This window comes from Molossus molossus, unplaced genomic scaffold, assembly GCF_014108415.1.
Source record: "Molossus molossus isolate mMolMol1 unplaced genomic scaffold, mMolMol1.p scaffold_m16_p_1, whole genome shotgun sequence".
In the NCBI taxonomy this organism is placed as follows: Eukaryota; Metazoa; Chordata; class Mammalia; order Chiroptera; family Molossidae; genus Molossus; species Molossus molossus.
The window spans coordinates 187,287,313-187,308,901 of record NW_023425344.1 but is presented as its reverse complement, the minus strand read 5'-3'; the positions used below and the strand labels follow the sequence as shown (position 1 = coordinate 187,308,901).

At 42.1% G+C, this 21,589-nt stretch overlaps 1 protein-coding gene across 1 annotated transcript in view; it reads left to right on the top strand.

Moving 5' to 3' along the window:
• Positions 1-21,589, top strand: part of SHC4 (SHC adaptor protein 4) — a 115,534-nt gene that overhangs the window by 45,713 nt on the left and 48,232 nt on the right. The window contains exons 3-4 of the mRNA XM_036263960.1: positions 15,483-15,546; positions 19,865-19,984. Of these exons, the coding sequence (XP_036119853.1) occupies positions 15,483-15,546; positions 19,865-19,984 (184 nt within the window). The remainder of the gene's footprint in view (positions 1-15,482; positions 15,547-19,864; positions 19,985-21,589) is intronic.

Below are 21,589 nucleotides of genomic sequence, written 5' to 3'. Positions count from 1 at the left end.
AGAACTACCATATGATCCAGCAGTTCCACTCTGAGTGTATAGCTAAAAGAATTGAAAGCCGGGACCCGGACAGATATTTGTATACCTATGTTCACAGAAGCATTATTCACAATAAACAAAAGATGGAAACAGTCAAAGTGTTGATTGATGAATGCATAAACAAAATGTGCCACACACACACACACACACACACACACACACACACACACAGCCTTAAAAAGGAAGGACATTCTGCCAGCTGTGACAACATGAATGAAACTTATGCTAACATGGTATCACTTATATGTGGGATCTTAAAAAAAGAAGTTGGACCAAAAAATAAATCAAGTTGAACTTACAGCAACAGAAAGAAGAATGGTGGTTGCCGGGGCTGAGGGGTGGAGGGTGTGGGGAGAGGTTGGTAAGGGTACAAACTTTCAGTTAGAAGATGACTAGAGTCTGAGGATCTGATGTAGAGCATGGTGACTATGGTTGATAATACTGTACTGTATAATTGAAAATTGCTAAGATACTAAATCTTAAGTGTTTTCACCAAAAAAAAAAAAAAAAGAAAAGAAAGAAAAAAAAGGTCAGAATGTTAGGTGATGGTGATGTTAATTACTCTGATTGTGGGAATCCTTTCACAATGGATTCATATTGTGAGTCATCACATTGTACAATTTAAACTTACTGCTATTTTATTTGTCCATTGTACCTCAATAAGCAGGGGGAAAGGGAAGGAAATTCCGACACGTGCTACAGCACGATGAACCACGTTGTCTTAGTCCGTGCTGCTGTAACAAAATGCCACACACTGTGGGGCTGACAAACAACAAACGTCTCCTTGGTAGTTCTGGAGGCTGGAATGTCCGCGATCAACTTGCCCTTTCTCTGGCCGCACACTGCCTGCTGTATCCTCACGTGGCAGAAAGGGCTAGAGAGTTCTGTTTTATGAGCACTAATCTCATTCATGAGAGCTCCTAAAGATCCCCCACTAATACTGTTGTGGTGCAACAGTCAAAGAAAGACCACTGGAGAACTGAAGTGCAAATAAGAGCCGTTTATTAGCCGGCCGGCGCCTGATTCCGAACACCCTGTGACAGAGTCTTCGGAGTCAGCCCCGATATGCTTTATTACATGCCTTTTAGACCTTACAGCAAACAGGATCTTCTTGATAGAATGCCCAGGGCCACAGCAATGCTGTATAGAATTAGTTTGCCTTATGGATAACAGGAACACCCAGGTACTTCAGGTATTTCAAGGTACATTGGGTCACACTTAGCCCCGAGCTGCACAAACACAATGCAAGCCTGATTCCTTGAGATTGTGGGGAAGGTCGAGTCTCTGACTCGAGACCTCCAGGCTCTGTGGACTCTGTCAGACACGTAGCCGGCTCCCAGCGATTTCTTGGTTCAGGGAGTATTCCACTTTACTGAGGTTATTTTGACTAAACAGGTTCAGCTAGAGGGCACACAGTGACTTTCCCAATTATCAATTATGGAGCAGCACAATAATTTACCAACCATCAATTAAAGGGGTTATAAACATGCCAGCACAATACCTTTTGCGGTTAGGATTTCAACATACAAATTTTGGGAGACATAAACCTTGAAGACAAGCTTAAGCAAAAAAGGGGAATTTCTTTTTAAAAAAATATTTTTTTATTCATTATTATTATTAATTTTTTTTTAGAGAGAGAGGAAGGGCCCTGACTGGTGTGGCTAAGTTGATTGGGTGTAATCTCATGCACCAATTCCTAGTGTCACTGGTTCAATTCCTAGTCAGGGCACATGCCCGGATTGATCGATGCCCAATAGGGAAGGTGCAGGAGTCAGCTGATCTAAGTTTCTCTCTCACATCAATGTTTCTGTCTCCCTCTCCATTCCTCTCTCTCTCTTTAAAAAATGTTTTAATATATTTTTATTGATTTTTTAAAAGAGAAGCAGGGAGAGAGAGGAGAGAGAGAGAGAGAGAGAGAGAGAAACATTGATCAGTTGCAACTGGGTATGTGCTCTGACCAGGAATTAAACTAATACCTTTCGACCTTCAACCAACTGAACCACACTGGCCAGGCCCAAAAGATGTATTTCTTGGAAGAATATTGAGGGAGCCCACGGGATCTGAGAGCAGTGAGCAATTCAGTGGAAGTCAGGGCTCTGGGCTCCCGAGGCCTCCGCAGCAGGGGTGCAGAGACTTCCCATCTCTGGTTCTCTCAGTTCCAACTATCAAAGTATTAGGCAAACTGGTGACTGGGACCTAATCCTGGATCAGTCCTCTTTGGCCAGGACAGTTACACTGTGGCAATATGGTACTTCCTTAATAGTCATGTACTGGGAAGGGGAGTGGCCAAGGGAGGAGGAGGGGGAGAGGACAAAGTAGGAGGAGAAACACCATTGTAAAGTGGAGGTAGTAGATGCAGCACAAAACAAATTTCTACCTCAGAGGGAAATGAAGACATTAGATCAGTTTCTTTGGACATCTTAAAAAAGTGAAAGCGAGCCCTGGCCAGTTTGGCTCAGTGGTTAGAGCGTTGGCCCATGGATCAAAGGGTCTCAGGTTTGATTCCTGGTCAAGAGCATGAACCTGGGTTGCATGTTCCATCCCCAGCCCCAGTCAGGATCATTCGGGAGGCAACCAATCAATGTATGTCTCTCTCACACTGATGGTTCTTTCTCTCCCTCCCTCCCTCCCTCCCTCCCTCCCTCCCTCCCTCCCTCCCTTCCACTCTATCTAAAAAAGTCACTGAAAAAATATACTCAGGAGAGGATTAACAGCAACAACAAAGCACGAATGTTAAAACCTATGCATTCTGGGGAGACCACAGCATTTTTAGCTCTGACTGTGGAATAAAATAGCCTTTTGCAGTGACCGTCAACCCCTGCCCCAAGCCTTCTTTACGACAGGTAGCGCCAGGTGAGAATGCATCAAGTACCTCCCTGTTGTGGCTCTCTTTGGTTTCCGTTAGACGTCAGTACTGAATGTTTGTAGCACCCCAAGCATTCTTAATTAGACTCTGCAAATGTTCTCCAAGAACAAGAGAGTGGATTTCTAAATTTGATTTTGATGGACACAATGGTCACCCCTTGGTCTGAATCATTTAACAATGCAAGTAGAAGAGACCTTTAGAACCACTGTTCCTGGAAATACTCAAGCGGTTGTTGTGTGGGAGCCTCTTGAGAAAACCCAGAAGGTGCCCCAGAGTGTGTTCCCTAGGGCCCTGTTTCAATGGAGCAATCAGAAGGGCTCCAGCATCCCTCATCTTTGGGCTCTCTGATTCCTGGACCCAGTTCATGGGTCTGGCAGTTTTCAGAGCTATAGTCCCTCGGGCATAGTCAGATCAGTAAATATTTCTTAACAGAGAGGTTTCAGGGCTTCCGAGTGATTTTGAGATGACTGGAGGGCCTAAAGTTTCCATGGTTACTGCTGTAGTCAGAGACAAGACCATGACAGTCCATACACATGCAATCTGATATCCTGAATGAGGCTGGATTCCAGAATGAGAAGCTCTCAGACAACTGGGTCAGGTCCCTGCTTCCACGGTGGAATGTCTGGCACATGGGCCCCATTCGTATATATCTCACAGAACAAAGGAATAAAAATAAATTCACTGAAGATACTAAGTTTGGTCCAAGGAGTTGATTCAGATGAAGGGTAGGGTCTCTCAGTCCACCTGGGACTGGCTGAACTTCTACTCTTTCCAGTTCAGGGACTCAAACTGATTTTCAACTATTAGCAAACAGTCTACAGAGCAGTTTATTATTAGTTAATAGATACTATTATCAGCAGCACCATCACAAAAGGTTACATTCATAAAATAGACATTACTGTTCATCCTATTGTGCCCACGAGGATACTGAGGCCTATAGAATTTACAGAACTCACCTTGGTCACCTAGTGAGCTACTGAGTGATGGAACCAGAAATCCTATCTGCCTGGCTTTTGTGTGCTATACCTCGATCAGAATGAGAGAGTATTAAGGAACCAAACTCAGGGAAATGCTGCAGCCAGAAGAGACAGAATAAGGAAACGTTCAAACCTCAGGTTGGAATTCGGCCTGGATTCAAGATGCCAGATTCCTGGTTTGTGAGTTCCCTCTGAGACACCTTCATACACATAGATGCTGATTAATCTGTGGGTGACGATACTTTTCATGTCTTTTTCTGATTTCTACTGAGGGAAAAAAGAGATCGTGTCCGACGGTGGTTCTTAAACTACAGCATGTAAGAAAATCAGTCACCTGGTTGGCTCCTTAAAACAGAACGTTGGGCCCCACTCCCAGTTTTTGATTCAAGAATCTGTATGTCTAATAAGCTCCCAGATGTTGCTGATGCTGCTGGTCCGTGGGCCACACTTTGAGAACCACAGGTATAAGGGAAGCCTACTTAGCGGTTTCAAAATGAAGTCCCCAGATCATCTGGACCACGAATCATATGGAAACCCCTAGTTTTGAAAAGGTGGTTCCCCTGAAACTCCCCCAAAGCGTGAGGTTTTTATTGTTTTGCTTTCGAAAGGACAAGGGCAAAGCCTAGGGATTTTTAATTCTGCTATACGTATGTGTATATCTAGCCAAAAAACCAGTGATACAGTGCTTTTGGGCAAGAGTGTGCTGGACGGGAGGCACTCAAAATTCATTAAAGGTTAATCTCAGCCTGAGAGAGGTCTGTTCTTAGATAAAGAGGGAGCTTTGTGGCCAAAGGAAACGCAAGACAGTTGGTGATCTCTTCATCTGCCACACAGATGTTTCAGCTCCTTCTGGTGTTCTCCTTAGAAAAACTGAGAACTGCCTAATGGACTAAGTGCTCAGCTCTGACCCCTTTGATTAAACATGAGTTGTAGCTTGTGAGAGCTGCTCCTCCTCCAAGAAGGTGTTTTTTCACGTATGTTTAAAGAGTAAGAAGGTGGATTTTTTTGATCCAGATCATCTGAACTACTTATGTGAATTTCTCTGAGAATGATTTTTTTTTTCCACAGCCATCTGTGACAACACAGACTCTTAAAAGAAGTTTTGATCATTAAACTTACCTGCTTAAGTTGAACTGGTTAAAAAAAAAAAAAAAAAAAAAAAAAAAGCAGGAAAGACCTGGTTAAGTGTATATACCAATGTAAAATAGCACGATTCGGGCAGCAGCTCATCAGCAGGAATTGGGCTGGTCTAGAAACAGACTTTGAGATGGAGAGTGAAATGCAGAGGTTTACTGGGAGGGCTCTCAAGATCCAGAGGGAGCGAGGGTGCAAGACTGGGCACGCGGCACGTGGAAGAGGATGCCCTTTCAGCAGAGTCCTCAGCAGAGCTCACGGGCAAACAGACCAGGCCTTCAAAACCCGGATTGACTTGTCACTGGTTGCCTGCTGCCTCCGGAGCAGGGACATACCTGTAGGCAAGGTAACTGTCTTAAAGAGAGGACATTTTCTGGGAACTCAGCTATGAGCCATTAGCTGTGAACATTCCAACAACTGGGCGAGAAGCACATCTGTTCTGAAGGGGGGTGTGGGGTCCATAGGGGCCAAGGACCATACTTGGTTTCATGCCATAGGGCTGTCTACATGCCTACTAGGTGCCGTGGGTTATCTACCCTTGTAGAAACTTGTACTGTCCATTACTATTTGCACGACAGACATAATTGGGCCTCTTGTACAACATATGATCTAGAACATTCCAGTTATAACACATAGAGGACTCTGTGCGGTACTGGGCCTTGTCAAAAGTAGGTTAGACCCAGTTCTTAAAGCAGGTGTAAATGACAAGGATAAAACAATGACAATGGCTAGCATTTACTGAGGCCTTGTTTAAAGCACTGTTATTCCCACTTTATATATTTAAGAAACTGAGACACGGCGAGCTTTAGACACTTGCTCAAGGTCAGAGCTCACAAGAAGCAGCTAGATTTTCACCTGCAGCTGTCTGCTCTCAGAGCCTACTTAACCAGCTTGTCTTCACTCTGTTATCCCAGCGGAGTTATAGATACGTGGAAGCCCTCGACCTTTTTCCTTTCATCATTAACTATAATTTTGCACTTTTGTTTATTTCTGTATTCCCCCAAGCACGTTGTACCGCATTATGCCCACCGTGTCACATAACAAAGCTTAGTTGATATTAACTTTTTAAAAAGAACATTAGTTCCCCTGTCTCTCCCTCCACTGAGTGCTGGTAGGAGGGGCAAAGAATGGAAGATAGTAATTTAGAGTTTGTAAGAGGAGTTCCATAATCCTAATATTTACATAGTAGAAGACTCATCTCTTACAAAATCCAGCTTCCCGGACCAAGAAGCTGAACAAGGCCAGGTCCAAAAGATTTTCAAACAGTCTTCATCTGCAAACATCAAAAGGTTGAATTCTAATAGGGTTTCTGCCATGCACAAGCTAATGGCAGACCTGACCCCGAAGCCTCTTACATTCATTTCCGGTGTGTTCCAGAAGAAGGGTCAGCAGGCCACAACCTGCCAGCCAAAGCCAGCCTGCTGCCCGATCTTGATTTTGCCACCTTTTGAGCCAAGAATGGCCTTTGACATTTTTTAATTGTTGGGGGAGGGGAAGCAAAAGAAGACTATTTTGTGAATGTGGACATTGTATGAAATTCAAATTTTAGTATTCGTAAGTATTACTGGCTCAGGTGCACACCCATTCATTGATGTCTGGGGCTGCTTTTCCAGCTACAACTGTAGAGTTCAGCAGTTGCAACATAGACTGAATGGCCTGCAAGGCTTAGCATTTTTACTATCTAACCCTTTACGACAAAGGCCTGCCAAGTGCTGCTGTTGAGTGGTTCTCAAACTTAGCTCTGTTGGAAACACTTGGGGGAGCTTGTAGAACTCCAGTCCCCAAGCGCCACCCTGTACCAGTTCAATCAGCGTGGAGATCGGATCCAGTCTTCGGGATTTGTAGATGCTCTTCCATGTTTCCCCAGTGTACAGCCAGGTTGAGAACACGGCCTAGAGCATGAATGCATTTGGAGGGCGGGTGGACTAGGCCTCTCATCATCCAGGCTGCCAGATGGGAGGGAAAAATGCAGGTCACTCATCACCACCTGTGTGTGCCGGGGTGATGTGAGCAAAGAGGTTCAGGACCTCCAGATGGCCTCTGGTGAAAGCCCTCCCCGAGGAGGAGATGGCAGGGATGAAGGAAACCAAGGAAAAGGAAAGGATGATTATACTAAATATCTGTCCCAGCATACTGAGCGACTAAATCAAAGACAGATTTTCGCCCAAATGGACATCATCAAATGTACAGGTGGTGTAGCCTTCCTCCCCTCCCCTAGCCGCCAGGCACAGGTGACCTAATTCCTTAGCATCCACTAATGCAATCCTCTGGTTGTCGCTGCAGAGTGCAGAAGCAGGCATCCTGCGCCGGGAGTCCAAGTAGAAGTTGTAATCAGCGGTGTGGTCCATCTGCTTCAGAGTCACCGGGGGAGCCTGTTAAACTGCGGGTTCCCAGGCCCCTCCCCAGACGTAGAGAATCCGAATCTGTAGGAACTGTCCCGGGGATCTGCATTTTAACCAGCATCCCAGTTGATTCTTAAGAACTTGAAAGTTTGATCAGCACTCACCTAAAGGGTTATACCAGTGAAAGATTAGCAGGTGAGCTGGCCACTGTTGTTCTGCCATTGTTCCCATAGTGGGCTCACTGGCTAGGCACTTACAGGTTCCTTCCAGAGCTGCCCATGCACATTAAAAAAAAGATGGAATTACCAAATAAAACCTAGGATATATGTATGCCAAATGGCCCTTTAAAAAAAAAAAAAAAAACCAGGGTCTTTTTTAAAAAACAAAAACAAACAGTAATGGAAGTCATACACTCATTCATTCTACCAATGGCTGTCTTCCTCAGTGTTATGGTACCTCTGTGGCAAACTGTTTGAACTATCTAAATAGTGCCAGTCTCCGTTTTCTGAAGATAGGCTAAATTCTGTAAGACAATCAACATCATTTGTAGTGAAATGTGGTGAATAAGTGGGTGATTAAGTTGGATCTGGTTTTAAAAGATGAGCTAGGACTCTTAATTGACCACACTGAATAAGCAATATACTCTCTGACTCCAAAATATATACCTTCATAAGATTTGGAATATTTTGTCTAACACAGAGTTGTTTTAGAAAATTCCAGTTTATCTTAAAGGACCACAATCTTTTGGAGGTGCAAATTCTAGTGTTGTTGTTTTTAATGAAATCAACCCCATTTCTCTCGTGTCATTTTCATAGGGCTTAAATATTTTGAAGGTGTATAAGCCATCAGTTTGTGGGTATAGGTGTTTGCATTTTGAAACATGTGATTCTATTACAGGGAATCATTGCAGGAATAGGAGAAAATGACTTTATTTCTGTTCACTAGGGGAGACTTGTAGGGAGGTGACATCCTGGGGACAGGATGGTCTTTCACTTCATTGAAGTGCAATTGATGGGTCAACATTTGCACCAGAGTCAAAGGGCAGAATCAGGGAGTAGACAGAACAACCTGTGTTTTGTGGTTGCCTGAGCTGGGTAGAATTGCAAATGTGCTTCAGAATCAGATTTTAAATATAATTCAGGTTGAACGGAGCGGTGTGATAAGTCAATGTGAGAGTAAATGCTGTGGGCAGGACTGAAAGGTTTTATTTGACCACCCTGGGACCCAAGTGCCTGTTTCTAAAATGAAAGGATATATTTTATGGGCTGAGTCTACCCTCCTAGAGTGCATGGGCGATGCCCCTTGATAACAGCACAAAGGGAGTTTGAAGCCTTCCACTTTCAGCTGGTCCCTGGCATTGACTGCATTCATTGTGTGCTTATCACCATGGAGGCAGGCTCATGTTCTAAAGTGTCCTGTCTGAGGGCTTGCACAAGTTCTTGGATGTCTTTAATTTCACCAAGCTGAACGAAATTGAACACACGGATCACCGAGCCTTGATGTTCCAAAGGCAGAGATTTTTTTTAAAAGGGTACTCGTTTCCCTAGAACAATCGGAACAACATAATACCACACTGATGAGGAGTCTGAATTACAGGTCCCTTCATTCATCACTATGAAGGCCGTCCGAGACGTTCAGGTGACAACTTGCCCCTTCCACATCGATCACTGATTTCTTTAGGGATTCATGTTGGAGAGGATAAGCCAGGGAGAGTCCCTTGGGAAATACAGGTGGCTTTGTTTGCCTAAATAGTTTTGAATATTACTTTGGAAAGTCTCTTGCTGTGATTAAAATGTATTCTCATTTCTGTGAGCCTGGACAAAACTGAAACCACGCCTTCACTGTGTGTGTGTGTGTGTGTGTGTGAAGTGGAGAGAACTGCCTTTCACCATTGCAGTGGGCCATTTGCCTGGTTTCATGTTACACGTGTTCTGGCTTTCCTGTTTACTGAAGAACTGCATTTTGACATTCACTAGAAACAATGTCCCACAGCCCCTCCCCCCATTAAATGCTCCGCTTGGTCGTGGCTTGTGATACTGCCTTCCAGACTCAAAAATAGAGGGAGGGGGTGTTAGGCAACATTGCTTCCAGGGAGCCGAACTGTTTAAGGGTTAAAGACACAGAAAAATTATAACCTAAGTGCTGTAGCGGCCAGGAGTTGATGAAGAAAGGTGGCTTTGTTTGCCTGATTAGTTTGGACTCTGTGAAGACAGACAAAATATCTTTTTTTGGTCTTATGGTGTAGGCAGGGTTTTATATGCTTAAAAGCAAATCTTCAACTGCATTCTTATTCGCTTACATCAGCCCACTTCTCCCCTTCCCTCTCATGTGGCAAAACAATAAACAAAGTGGCCACTGTTGGTGCCATGGGGCATTTCTCCATCTTTCCTTCCAGTACAGGCTCCTGGGGTGGAAATCTTTAGCCATTTAAACTCTCCCAATTCTCCTCTGAGAGAAGACGTTTGCTGAACATTTGCTAGCTGGAGGATGTCTCAAGGCAGGTCCGCTCCAAGAGCGGGTTACGGAGAAATTCAGGCTGCTTGGGCAGCTGGGAGGGCGTGGCGCCCCGTCCTGAGAGAAATCCCTGCGTGGGGTCCTCTGTTGTCTTTTTCCTCAGCATTTGTAAAGACAGTGCTTTAGGTGGGAGGGTGTAGCTGAAGCTTCAGAAGAGTATTGAATATTACAGTTAGCCCGTCTGAGGGGAAGAAAAGGTCTTTGTAAAGAAAGGCAACAAAATGCAGGGATGTATCCGTCTTCCCCGCTGGAGTTGCAGGAGTTTGCTCACACTGCTATCAACAGAGAAAGCAGAATCTCAGAGGTGGTGTTAAAGCAGTGGTCCCAAACCACGGTGGATTCCCAAGAGGTCCACGGAGGGTTTTCTGGGGGTGTCAGTGAGGGGGGTGGGGGGCCCTCTAAAATTGAATAGAAAAGTTTGTACAAACAGGCCTTTTATTGAAGAGTCTGACTTCCTTTAGAGTCTCAAATGAATAACTACTTTTTTTTTATTGTCGTAAAATACACATAAAATACACTTTGCCATCTTAACACATTTTAAGTATCTTCAGTGCTATTAAATACATTCTCATTGTTTTGCAGCCATCATTACCAACCAAACCACAGTTGTTTCATCTTGTCAAACTAAAGTCTATGCCCGTTAAGCAATAGTTCCCCATTCTCCCCTCCCCAGGCCCCTGACCAACCCCATCCACTTCCTGCCTCTATGAATCTGACTACTCCAGACAACTCACGAAAGTGCAATCATGACAACTTATCTTTTTGTGACCACCTTATTTCACTTAGCATAGTGACCTCAAGGTTCATCTATGCAAGGCCTATTGCAGCATTTCCTTCCCTTTGAAGGCTGAATAATATTCCATTGTATGTATATGCAGTATCGCATTTTGCTTCCCCATGCAGATTGAGACTTGGGTTGCGTCTGCGGTTTAGCTATTGTGAATAATACTGCTGTGAGCATGGTGTACAATATAACTACTTTCTACAAGCAAGTTCATAAGCACAAGTTTCCTCTCTTTTCTTCTAAGCAAAGTTGTGTATCGAGAGATTCTCAGAATCCGTGAAGGCTCCTGTGCCTCAGCTGACTTTAAAGTTCTGACTGAGTGCCCGGCCAGTGTGGCTCAGTGGTTGAGCATCAACCCATGCACCAAGAGGTCCCGGTTTGATTCCCAGTCAGGGCACATGCCCAGGTTGTGGGCCTGATCCCCAGTGGGGGGCGTGCAGGAGGTGGCCAATCAATGTTTTCGCTCAGGGATGTTTCTCTCCCTCTGTCTCTAAAAATCAATAAAGAAAAAACTCCACGAAGTTCTGACTGTCTGTGCACATGTGTGTGCCGCCTGCTTGGGCATAGGGATGGGCTCTGGATAACACAAGAAGGTAACAGCCCATGTATGGAAAGCAGAGGGCTGAGAAAGGGTAGGGGCCTCCAGGTGAGCCACCTCCAGAGGTTACCCCTGCCAGTTGGCCCTATAACCTTATATTTCAGCCACATTGACACAAGGATCAGCCAAAAAGGAGCCCGCACTGTGTCAGGGAGTGAGCAAAGGAAGGACACCCAATATAGGTCTTCCCCTAGGTCCAGGAGCCTGGGACTCTGTTTTTTTCATACACCTGACAACATGATCCCTCCCTGGGTGAGTGTAGGTTTTGTTTCAGACCTGGATTTGCATTTTGTCTCTCTCACTATCAGCTGTATTATTTGGAGTCAGGTATTTTTTTTCTTTTCTTTATTGATGTAGAGAGAGAGAGGAAGGGAGAGGGAGAGATAGAAACCTTGATGAGAGAGAACATTGATTGGCCGCCTCCTGCATGCCCCCCACTGGTGATCAGGTCCACAACCTGGGCATGTGCCCTGAGCAGGAAGTGAACTGGCAACCTCTTGGTGCATGGGTCGACACTCAACCACTGAGCCACACCGGCCGGGCCAGAGTCAGGTATTTAAATCCATTGAATTTTAGTTTACTCATTTGTAAAATGGGGGTAAAATACCTACCTCGAAATGACATTGCTTAGACTCACTGAGGCTGGACCTGGCCGTACACACGGAGCTGCTCCCTCGCTGAAACCCTGGCTTTCCACTACAGCATGCCGCAGTCGGCATTTCTAGCGTGAAATGTTGCTGTGCCTGGTCAAGGTGTTTTCCCTTCATGGAACTTGGGAAATGGAAACAGTCAAGTCTAACAAATGAACTGAAAGATAAATCTGGATTTAGGAGTTAAAGGCTAAGCTGGGGCGAGAGCAGAGAGAGAAGATCTATTATCTGTAGCATGAACACTGTCCCAGCTGTCTGTGGGGATGGCAAGAGAGAGAAAGACCGTTTCACCTCTTCACTGGGACATCCTCGATGTGTCCTCACATGTCCACAGCACAGGAGCAGACCGCCGAGGGACCGCACTTGCATTTCTTTGAATATTTCAAAAGATTATTTATCCAATCAACTGCACAATAAAACATATGCTCTTTACATCTAATATCAATAAAATAAAAAACAAGAAATAAACCACACACACACACACAACCCACCCCCCCAAAACCCACCTCAGTCAACTCACTGTTTATAAACTCTTTCTGTATCATTACTTATACAGAATTAATTTTATGTGGCTGCTACCAATGTATATACACCATTCAGGTTATACTTTTCCCCCACTAATTTATATAGATTACCCCCCCATATTTTTATAGTCCTCATATCATACTTAACATTCCAAGTGGCAATATGTTCTCTATGTCTATCACAGCTTTGGTGTTGGTGTTTTACTCTAAGATAAATGTTTTTTAATATACATACTCAGTGCTATTTCAATACAAATTCTCCCTCCCTCCTCAACAGTGCTGATAAATTTTATGACCTATGTCGTCTTTTACCAACTTACTCTCTAGAAAGGTTACGTGAATACTAACCAAGGCCCCCAGCAATGGATAAATATATCTAAAGTGAAATTATTCTCATCTTTTCCTACATAGAATTTTGTATTTTTTTCTTTTCTTATACATTTAATTAATTTATTTTTTGTGTGTTGAATCCCCAATTTTATTTTATTTTTTAAATTGTTTAAAGTATTACAGATGTCCTCCTTTTTCCCCTCTTGACCCCTTCCTTCCCACTCCTACTCCCTGAATTTTGTAATTTTCATTTTTGCTAATTTAATGAGAGCAAAGGGTGGATCTTGTAGTTGTTTCAATTTTAAAATTATAATAAAGATAAGCATTTTCGTTTTAAAATTTTCTTATTGATTGATTTTGAGAGAGAGAGAGAGAGAGAGAGAGAGAAAGAAAGAAAGAAAGAAAGAAAGAAAGAAAGAAAGAAAGAAAGATTTGTTGTTCCACTTATTTATGCATTTGTTGGTTGATTCCTGTATGTGCCCTGACTGGGGATCAAACCCACACCTTGGTGCATCAAGAAGATGCTCTAACCAACTGGGCTACCTAGCCAGGGCAATGTAACTGTTTTTTAAAACTGAACTATTTCCATCTGCTTTTGTGTGAATTATCTAATCTATGGGTTCGCAAGCTGCCTGTTTTTAGAAATAACATTTTACTGGAATACAGCCATGCTCATTGCTTACATACTGTCTGTGGCTGCTTTTGAGTTACAATGGCAGAGCCCAGTAATTGCAACAGGGAAGCCTGAAATATTTACTCTCTGGTCCTTCACTGAAAAGGTGTTCAGACTCCATCAAGCTCTTATTCACTCTTGCTTTACCACACTCTAGCAATATATAGAGGATGTGTAGTTCCCCTCATACCATGATCATTTATGATTTGGTGTCTTTGTACACATTCTTCCTTCTGTCTAGAATTTTCAAACTCCACTCTGCCAGGAAAATTCATCCTTCGAAACCATCCTTGAGAGGTGCTCATGCTATCAAGCATTCTCTTTAATTCCAGTTCACAACATGACTTTTTGTTAGAAGATACTGACAGATGATATAAGATTTAAAAAAACAAAACTACAGGGTACTATATAAAAGGTAACAACTTCTAATAATAACTACTACTATTCTACAATAATCAATGCCCACCTTTGTTTCTACTTTTATTCCAAACCAATTACAAGGAGCCTTTTAGACCAAAGCACTCTAGTAGACCAGTAGACTCTCATGGAGTTTTGGGTCTGATAACACCTTTCTTATAATACCTCTTTATTAAATATCAACAACATTGTGGGGTGCCTGCACTAGTTACTTTGGCAACACTAGATAGAGGCCAACTTGGATCAAGTATATATGTCTCATCAATTATTGATTAATCATTAAGATAATGTAAAACATCAATCAACCAAACAAAAGAACCCAACCCTCTATGTTATCCTTCCATTTGATTCCAGAGACAAAATTTGAAATCCTAGAGAAACAATAAATATGAAATCCTGAGAAAATACACTAAACTCCAAAGTCATTCTATCTTTGGGTTGTAGGTAATTATGCAAAAATAAGACAAGATAATACCTTGCACAAGAGTTTTATTTTTCTGGGTGGGGGTGGGCAGGGAGGCTGGGGTGGGGGGAGAATTGGAACTAAAGCATAAATTAAAAATCCAAAATGATGCCTAGATTCTTTGGGAATTCTTGTACTATCTTTCCAAAGTGTCTACTAGAATCGTTTTCTCTCTCTCTCCTCTCTCTGACTGCTCCCCCATTCGAAAACATCTCATAGAAAATATTTTCATGAATAGAATAATATATATGAAAACTGTAGTGTGTGTGTGTGTGTTAATATAGTTTACTAATTTAAACAATGATCTCCAGGGAATCTGGGAAAGAGCTTAGAGATTTCCATTTGCTTTGTGAAAAGTTTAATATATGTATTGAAAGCCACAAGACGAGGGTTCATATTACGCGAGTGAAAGCCTGGTGGTTATGAATGCTGAGTCCCAGAGACAGAAGCTCTTAGTTCTAACAGCATTTCTGGCCAGGAGGGCGCCAGTTCGTTCACCGCTTCCATTAAGGAACAACTGCTTATTTTCGCGGTGCCTTTCTCTCAGGAAGTGCAATGTATAGTGAGGGCAGAAAAATAAGCAAAGGAGGAAATTTGTTATTGATTTTCTTTTCTTCTGTGAAATTACACGAAAGCTCAATGGCTTGTAGCAGTAACTTAGTCAATAAGGCTCCATTTGAGACCACATTGAAGTTTAGTTCTCTCCCTACCCTTTCCAACTTCCTTCAGTGTCAGGTTCTTTTGTGTTTGATTGTCTTTGGTGCTGAGATACGATGAAGCTTTTATTCATAACACCACAGAGAGGATTATGCTCAAGCTAAGCTGTGAAATAGTCTCAGACAGTAAAGTTCTGCCCCTCCTTTCTGGTTAAAAACCAGCAGCACTAAAAGATAAACCTGAAAAGCCAAGGGAAAAAAAGAGATGAAGGTGAATGGTAGGACTGCTTATTGTAAAGCAAATTTCAGTACTAGGGTGTTGCTGGGTTTTCTTGGGTTTGAACTGCAGAAGTGATCAGGATGGTGTTTTCTCCTGTGGGGGTGGGGAAGGTTGTTTAGGTCAGACTCACTATTATATGTGTGTACATTTTAGTCATAATACTTGCTAACATCTATTGAACATGTACTGCGTGCTAGATAGTATGCTAAGTCTTTATATGGTTTCTCTTCCACAGGGAAGCAATAAGCCGTCTGTGTGAAGCTGTCCCTGGGGTAAATGGAGCCATTAAAAAGCGAAAGGTAAATATTGGTGTGGTTTTCTTGTTTTATGTTCCCCCAACTATAGGAAAGATGATATCAAAATAGTAGTTAGGTCCTGGCCAGTTTGGCTCAGCGGTTAGAGCGCTGGCCTACAGAGCCAAGGGTCTTAGGTTCGATTCCCGGTCAAGGGCGTGTACCTATGTTGCAGGTTTTCTAGCCCAGTCAGGGTCGTGTGGGAGGCAACCAGTTGATATGTCTCTCTCACATCAATGTTTCTCTTTCTCTCTCTCCCCCAACCCCCTTCTACTCTGTCTAAAAATCCATGAAAAAATATCCTCGGGTGAGGATTAACAAAAAGAAAAAACAAAACTGAAATAGTTATTAGTTCATTCTACCATATGACTTAAGGTTCAGATGGCCTTTATTAGATGGATGACATTAGAGATACAACTCAAAGTTGCTCTGGTCCCTCAAATTGTTTCTGACTTGCCTGACACTGTCTTAAATAGTGGTGTCCAGAGTGGCAGAGGGGAGAAAGCACCTGGGTTTCAAGTTCGAACATCTGGGTTCCAGGCCTGGGTCTTTCCTTCGAACGTGGTGTCTCCTCCCTCTGAGACTCCATTCTTGATCCTGTAAAGTTAAGTTGTTGAACCAGATGACCAGTTTGGTACCTTCCAGTTGAATATTATATAATATATATATTCTGCATTTTAACATTTTAAACTCCTTGGCCTGTTTTCAAATGGAAACATGGGTGCCAGTAGAGGTAAGATAACATGGGATAAGGAGTTTTTCATGTTGAAGGAGCATGAATTTTGATGTTAGAGGGACTTGGGTTTAAATCCTGCCTCTGCCTCCTACTTTTAAAGAACAGAAAATTCTATTGAGAGAATGTGAAGGTCTAATTGGCTTTATCAAGTGGTTCTTGAATCAGGCAGTATCCCCTCTAATAGAGAGGTGCTCCGAGAAACTATAATATAGAAGGCTTTTATAGGCAGAAACTGCCAGACAAGAAAGTTATTAGCAAAAGAAAAGAAAAGAATAAAAGGATTGTTTCAGGCAAGGTTACCTTTCCTTAGGGAAAGGCAGGGGTGTCTTATCAGACAGATTGCCTCAGTTTCCTTTTCAGGATGCAGAGAGCCCATGTGAGAGATTACCTCACTGGTACCGACCAGAAAATTCCAGACTACCGATTAGGATTACATTCCTGGAGAAGGTTGCAACTGCAGTTAGGTCAAGTGGTAAATCTAGGCTCAGTGTCATGGGCTTCAAGCACAAGTGACTCCATTTGGGGTCTGTGGTTTTCTCTTTAACACTGCTAACTGTGTGACCTTGGACAAGTCACTTCACCTTTTGGATCCTTGGTTTCCTCATCTGCAAAATGGGAGAAAATAGCACTTACTTTACAGAGTTGTATGAAAATTAAATGAAATGATGTCTACAGAGTGCCCAACACAGTGTCTGACACATATTAGACTTTCAACAATAATAGTAATTAGTATCACTGTTATTAAGCTATTAATCCTAGAATGTTTAGTTGCTTTGGAAAGTCCAAGAGAGATGTAAAGGCTCTTAAGATAACTATATAAATCATAGTAGTGTAAACTGTCTAAGAGGGAAGGAAGTTTTCGATATCTTCTGGGCGAACCCCGTTATTTTGCTGGCTACTAAACTGTGGCTCAGAGACGAGATTTGCCTTGAGTCACTAGGATGATGAAGATCGGAGCCAGCTGTGGAAGCCTGGTCTTCAGATTCCCATCTTAGTGCTCTATTTCCATACCACCTGCCTCACTTTGTATCATTCTGCATTATTTTGCATAGAGCTGAACCCAATGTAACCCAGAATGCCTCAGATGAGCCACATGGTATGGAAAATTCTGATACATGGCCTTTGAATTCTATTAGAACCCCTTATTCTAGTTACTTTGACAGAACCCATGGCCTCAATGTAGACTTTAGCATCCTCCTACTTCTCAGAACTTCTGTGAGTAGGATGCTTCAAATGGCTGATTCCAACAAACAGGTTCATTCATTTAAGACTTTCTCATTTCAGGAGTAGGGAGCCCACACCCCAAAACAAAACAAACCAGGCTGCTACTGTTCCAGAAAATACACCTTTAAAGAATAAAAATGGAAATTTTTTTGTTAATTTCCTTTGACAGCTAGTATTTATTGAATACTTACCACATGCCAGGGACTCTTCCAAGTACTTCGCATTTGCTAATACTCTTTTTTCCCCAATTAAAAAAATTGTGGTAAAATATACATAATATAAAATTTACCTATTAACCATTTATAAGTGTACCATTTAGTGATACTAAGTACATTCAGGTTGTTGTGCAACCATCACCATCCATCTCTAGAACTCTTTTTATCTTGTGAAACTGAAATTTCATACCCATTAAGTAATTACTTACCATTCCTCTTTCCATTCTAGTGTGTGTGTGTGTGTGTGTGTGTGTGTGTGTGTGTGAGAGAGAGAGAGAGAGAGAGAGAGAGAGAGAAACTGCTTTATTGGAATAAAGAAAATAGACAATAGGAAGCACATTTCATCCACCATTCCGCTTTCTGTCTCTATGATTTGAACTACTCTAAGTACTTCATTTAAGTGGAATCATACAGTATTTGTGTTTTTCACTTAGCATTAGGTTCTCAAAGTTCATCTATGTTGTAGCATGCATCAGAATTTACTTTTTTTTAAAGGTGAATAATATCCCATTGTATGTATATAATGCATTTTGCTTATCCATTTATCTATCAATGGACACCTGAGTTGCTCCCACATTTTACCTGTGAACATGGATGTCCAAATATCTGTTCAAGTCTCTGCTTTCAATTTTGGGGTGTTAACAACTATAATAGCTGGATCTTACAATTTTTTGAGGACCTGCCATATTGTTTTCTATAGCGGTTGTACCATCTTATATTCATACTAATAATGCACAAGGTTTCAATTGCTCCACATCCTTGTCAACACTTATTATTTTCTGTTTTCTTTCTTTCTTTCTTTTTTTCTTTTTTTTTTTTTTACTAGTTATAAGTCTATACAGATTTTCTCTTGTTCATGTCTTAGTCTTGGTAGGTCTAATGTTGCTAGAAATTTGTATATCTCATTTAGCTAATCTAATTTGTTGGCATTCAATTGTTTAAAGTGTTCTTATAATTTTTTTTTATTTCTGTTGAATCAGTAGTAATGTCCCCACTTTCATTTCTGATCTTAGTCACATGAGTCTTTTTCTTAGTCCATCTAACTAAAGGTTTGTCAGTTTTGATCTTTTTGAAGAACCAACTTTTTTTTCTCTTTGTTTTTCTAATCTCTATATCATTTATTTGTGCTCCAATCTTCTGTTAGTTTTGAGTTTAGTTTATTTTTTTCAGGTGCCTTAATTTGTAAAGCTAGGTTATTGATTTGAGGTCTTTCTTCTTTTTTAATGTAAGTTTATTAGCTATAAATTCTTTCCTTAAGCACTGCGGCATCCCATACATTTTGATATATTGTTTCTCATATTCTTAATCATCACAAAAAAATCAAGACAGCAACTTTTTATTTTTAATACCTGTGATGTTCAAAAGGACGGGAGAGTTCCGCTAGTCCAAACTCTCACAGGAATTCCTTTTATATAAACCAGGCCCCGCCCTGGCCGGTTTGGCTCAGCGGTTAGAGCCTCGGCCTGCGGTCCAGAGAGACCCGAGTTCGGTTCCCGCTAGGGGCACATACCTCAGTTGCAGTTTGTCCCCGGCCCTGAATGGGTCGTGCGGGTGGCAACCACTCGATGTGTTCCTTTCACGTCAATGTTTCTCTCTCTCTCTCTCCCTCCCACTCTATCTGAACAAAAAATGGAAAAATGTCCTCGGGTGAGGATTAAATAAATAAATAAATAAAATGGACCAGGCCCCTACTCCGAATACTTGGGGAGAAAGGAATGTATGAGAAAAGTTCTGAGGGCTCTATTTTCACTACTTACTAAAGAATTTGCTGCATTCCAAAATTTAAAAAGATCCTTATCCAAGGATATGTTGTTATTGATTTTAGAGAGAGGAAGGGAGAGGGGGAGAGAGAAAGAAACATCAATGTGAGAGAGAAACATCCTTAGGTTACCTCCTGTAGGCACCCCAACTGGGGGTTGAACCTGAGACCTTTCGGTGTATGGGGCGATGCTCTAACCAACTGGGCTACACCGGCCAGGTGCATTCCAATTTTTAAAAAAGATTTTATTAAAAGTATCATTTCATCTCACTTGATTTATGTAAGGTAAAATAAGGAGGAAGAGTGTAGACTTTGACCCATTTTTAACATTTAAAAAACATTTATTCTGTAACAAAATTCATAACTTAGAGTGTTTTGTTCTTTCTAAAGCCTCCAGTTAAGTTCCTATCAACAGTTCTTGGCAAAAGTAATCTTCAGTTTTCCGGAATGAATATTAAACTGACCATCTCAACATGCAGCCTCACACTGATGAATCTTGACAACCAACAGGTAAGACCAGGAATGTCATTATAACTTAACATATTATCTATTTCTCTGAAAGAGCCTGGACATAATAAAGAGAAAAAAGTTTCAGACAGTGTACCTAAATTTTACTAAGGCACAGGGGGAAAAATTCGCCAAGGGTTTGCACATAACAATAATTAGAACAGCATTTCTAACCCATCACTGGGGCATTGAACTGCTTGCATACTTGCCCCTTACCTAATTGGCTTTGTATTAAGAACCAGGTGCAAAGAATATAGTAAATACCATTTGGCAACTCCTATTTTTTTTTTTTTTTTATCCTCACCCGAGGATATTTTTCCATTTTTTGTACAGATAGAGAGGGAGGGAGAGAGAGAAAGGGAGAGAGAGAGAGAGAAACATCGACGTGAAGGGACACATCGAGTGGCTGCCACGCGCATGACCAACCAGGGCCGGGGACAAACTGCAACCGAAGTACGTGCCCTTAGCGGGAACCGAACCCGGGTCTCTCCGGACCGCAGGCCGACGCTCTAACCGCTGAGCCAAACCGGCCAGGGCGGCAACTCCTATTTTTGAATCAGTCATTTATTACTCTGCACCAACCCTCCCTGAAGAAAAAGCAATTTCAGCCCGGCCAGAGTGGTGCAGCTGGCAGAGCATCATCCTGTGCACCAAAAGGTTTGGTTTCTAGTCATAGCACATACCTGGGTTGTGGGTTTGATCCCCTGCCTGGGACCTTATGGAAGGCAACCGGTTGATCTCTAAATCCCCCTCCCCTCCCCCTCCCCCCTCTCCCTCCCCCTCCCCTCCCCTCCCCCACCCTCTCCCCCTGCCCTCCCCCTCCCTCTCCCCCTCCTCCTATCCTCCTCCTCCCTCTCCCCATGTCTTCCGGTGAGGATTAAAAAAATAGAAGGCGATTTCATGATCAGAATTAAAGACAGAGGCAGGGTGATATTAGGGTTGTGTTATAGCTAATTGAAATTTAAGCAGAAAACACTTTCTTACAACCCTTGAGGTCAAAAGCTTTCTAAAATGTTATTGTATAAACATAATTTTTAAATCTTTGATGATTTATGATACTATGGTGTGCCCGAGTTTTCATCGCTAACCTTTTTTCTTGAAGAACAGCATTGCTGAAGCAAATATTAAAGACGTACAGGCATTGGGCTGAATGTGTCCCTTAAAATAGGACACTTTTAGACTTGCTTTTTATTTTTTAAGCTAAATTCCTTATATCAGGTTATTTGTGTGTGTTAGAGTAGTTTTTCTTTTTATACTATCTAGTGATTTGAGATTTTAATATTTAAGGTTTTACTGTACAGAGTGCTGTTCATCAGGAACTCGTGGAAGGTCTAGTGTGCACTTGGCAGTGATAAAACAGGAAGAGATATTGAGGTCACATAAAGGTTGAAATTCTGGCTTTGCTATGAATGAGCAAGTTACCCTACCACTCAGTTTTCCTCATCAGTGAAATGAGGGTTATGGTACCTATTCATAGAGTTTCTGAGGGGATGGATTTAGCAGTAGTATGTCTCATAGGGGTATTAAGATGACTAGATAAGATCGTGGATGCAAATCACTTAGCACAGTGCCAGCCACATGGCACCTATTGTTATTATTTACTCAGGC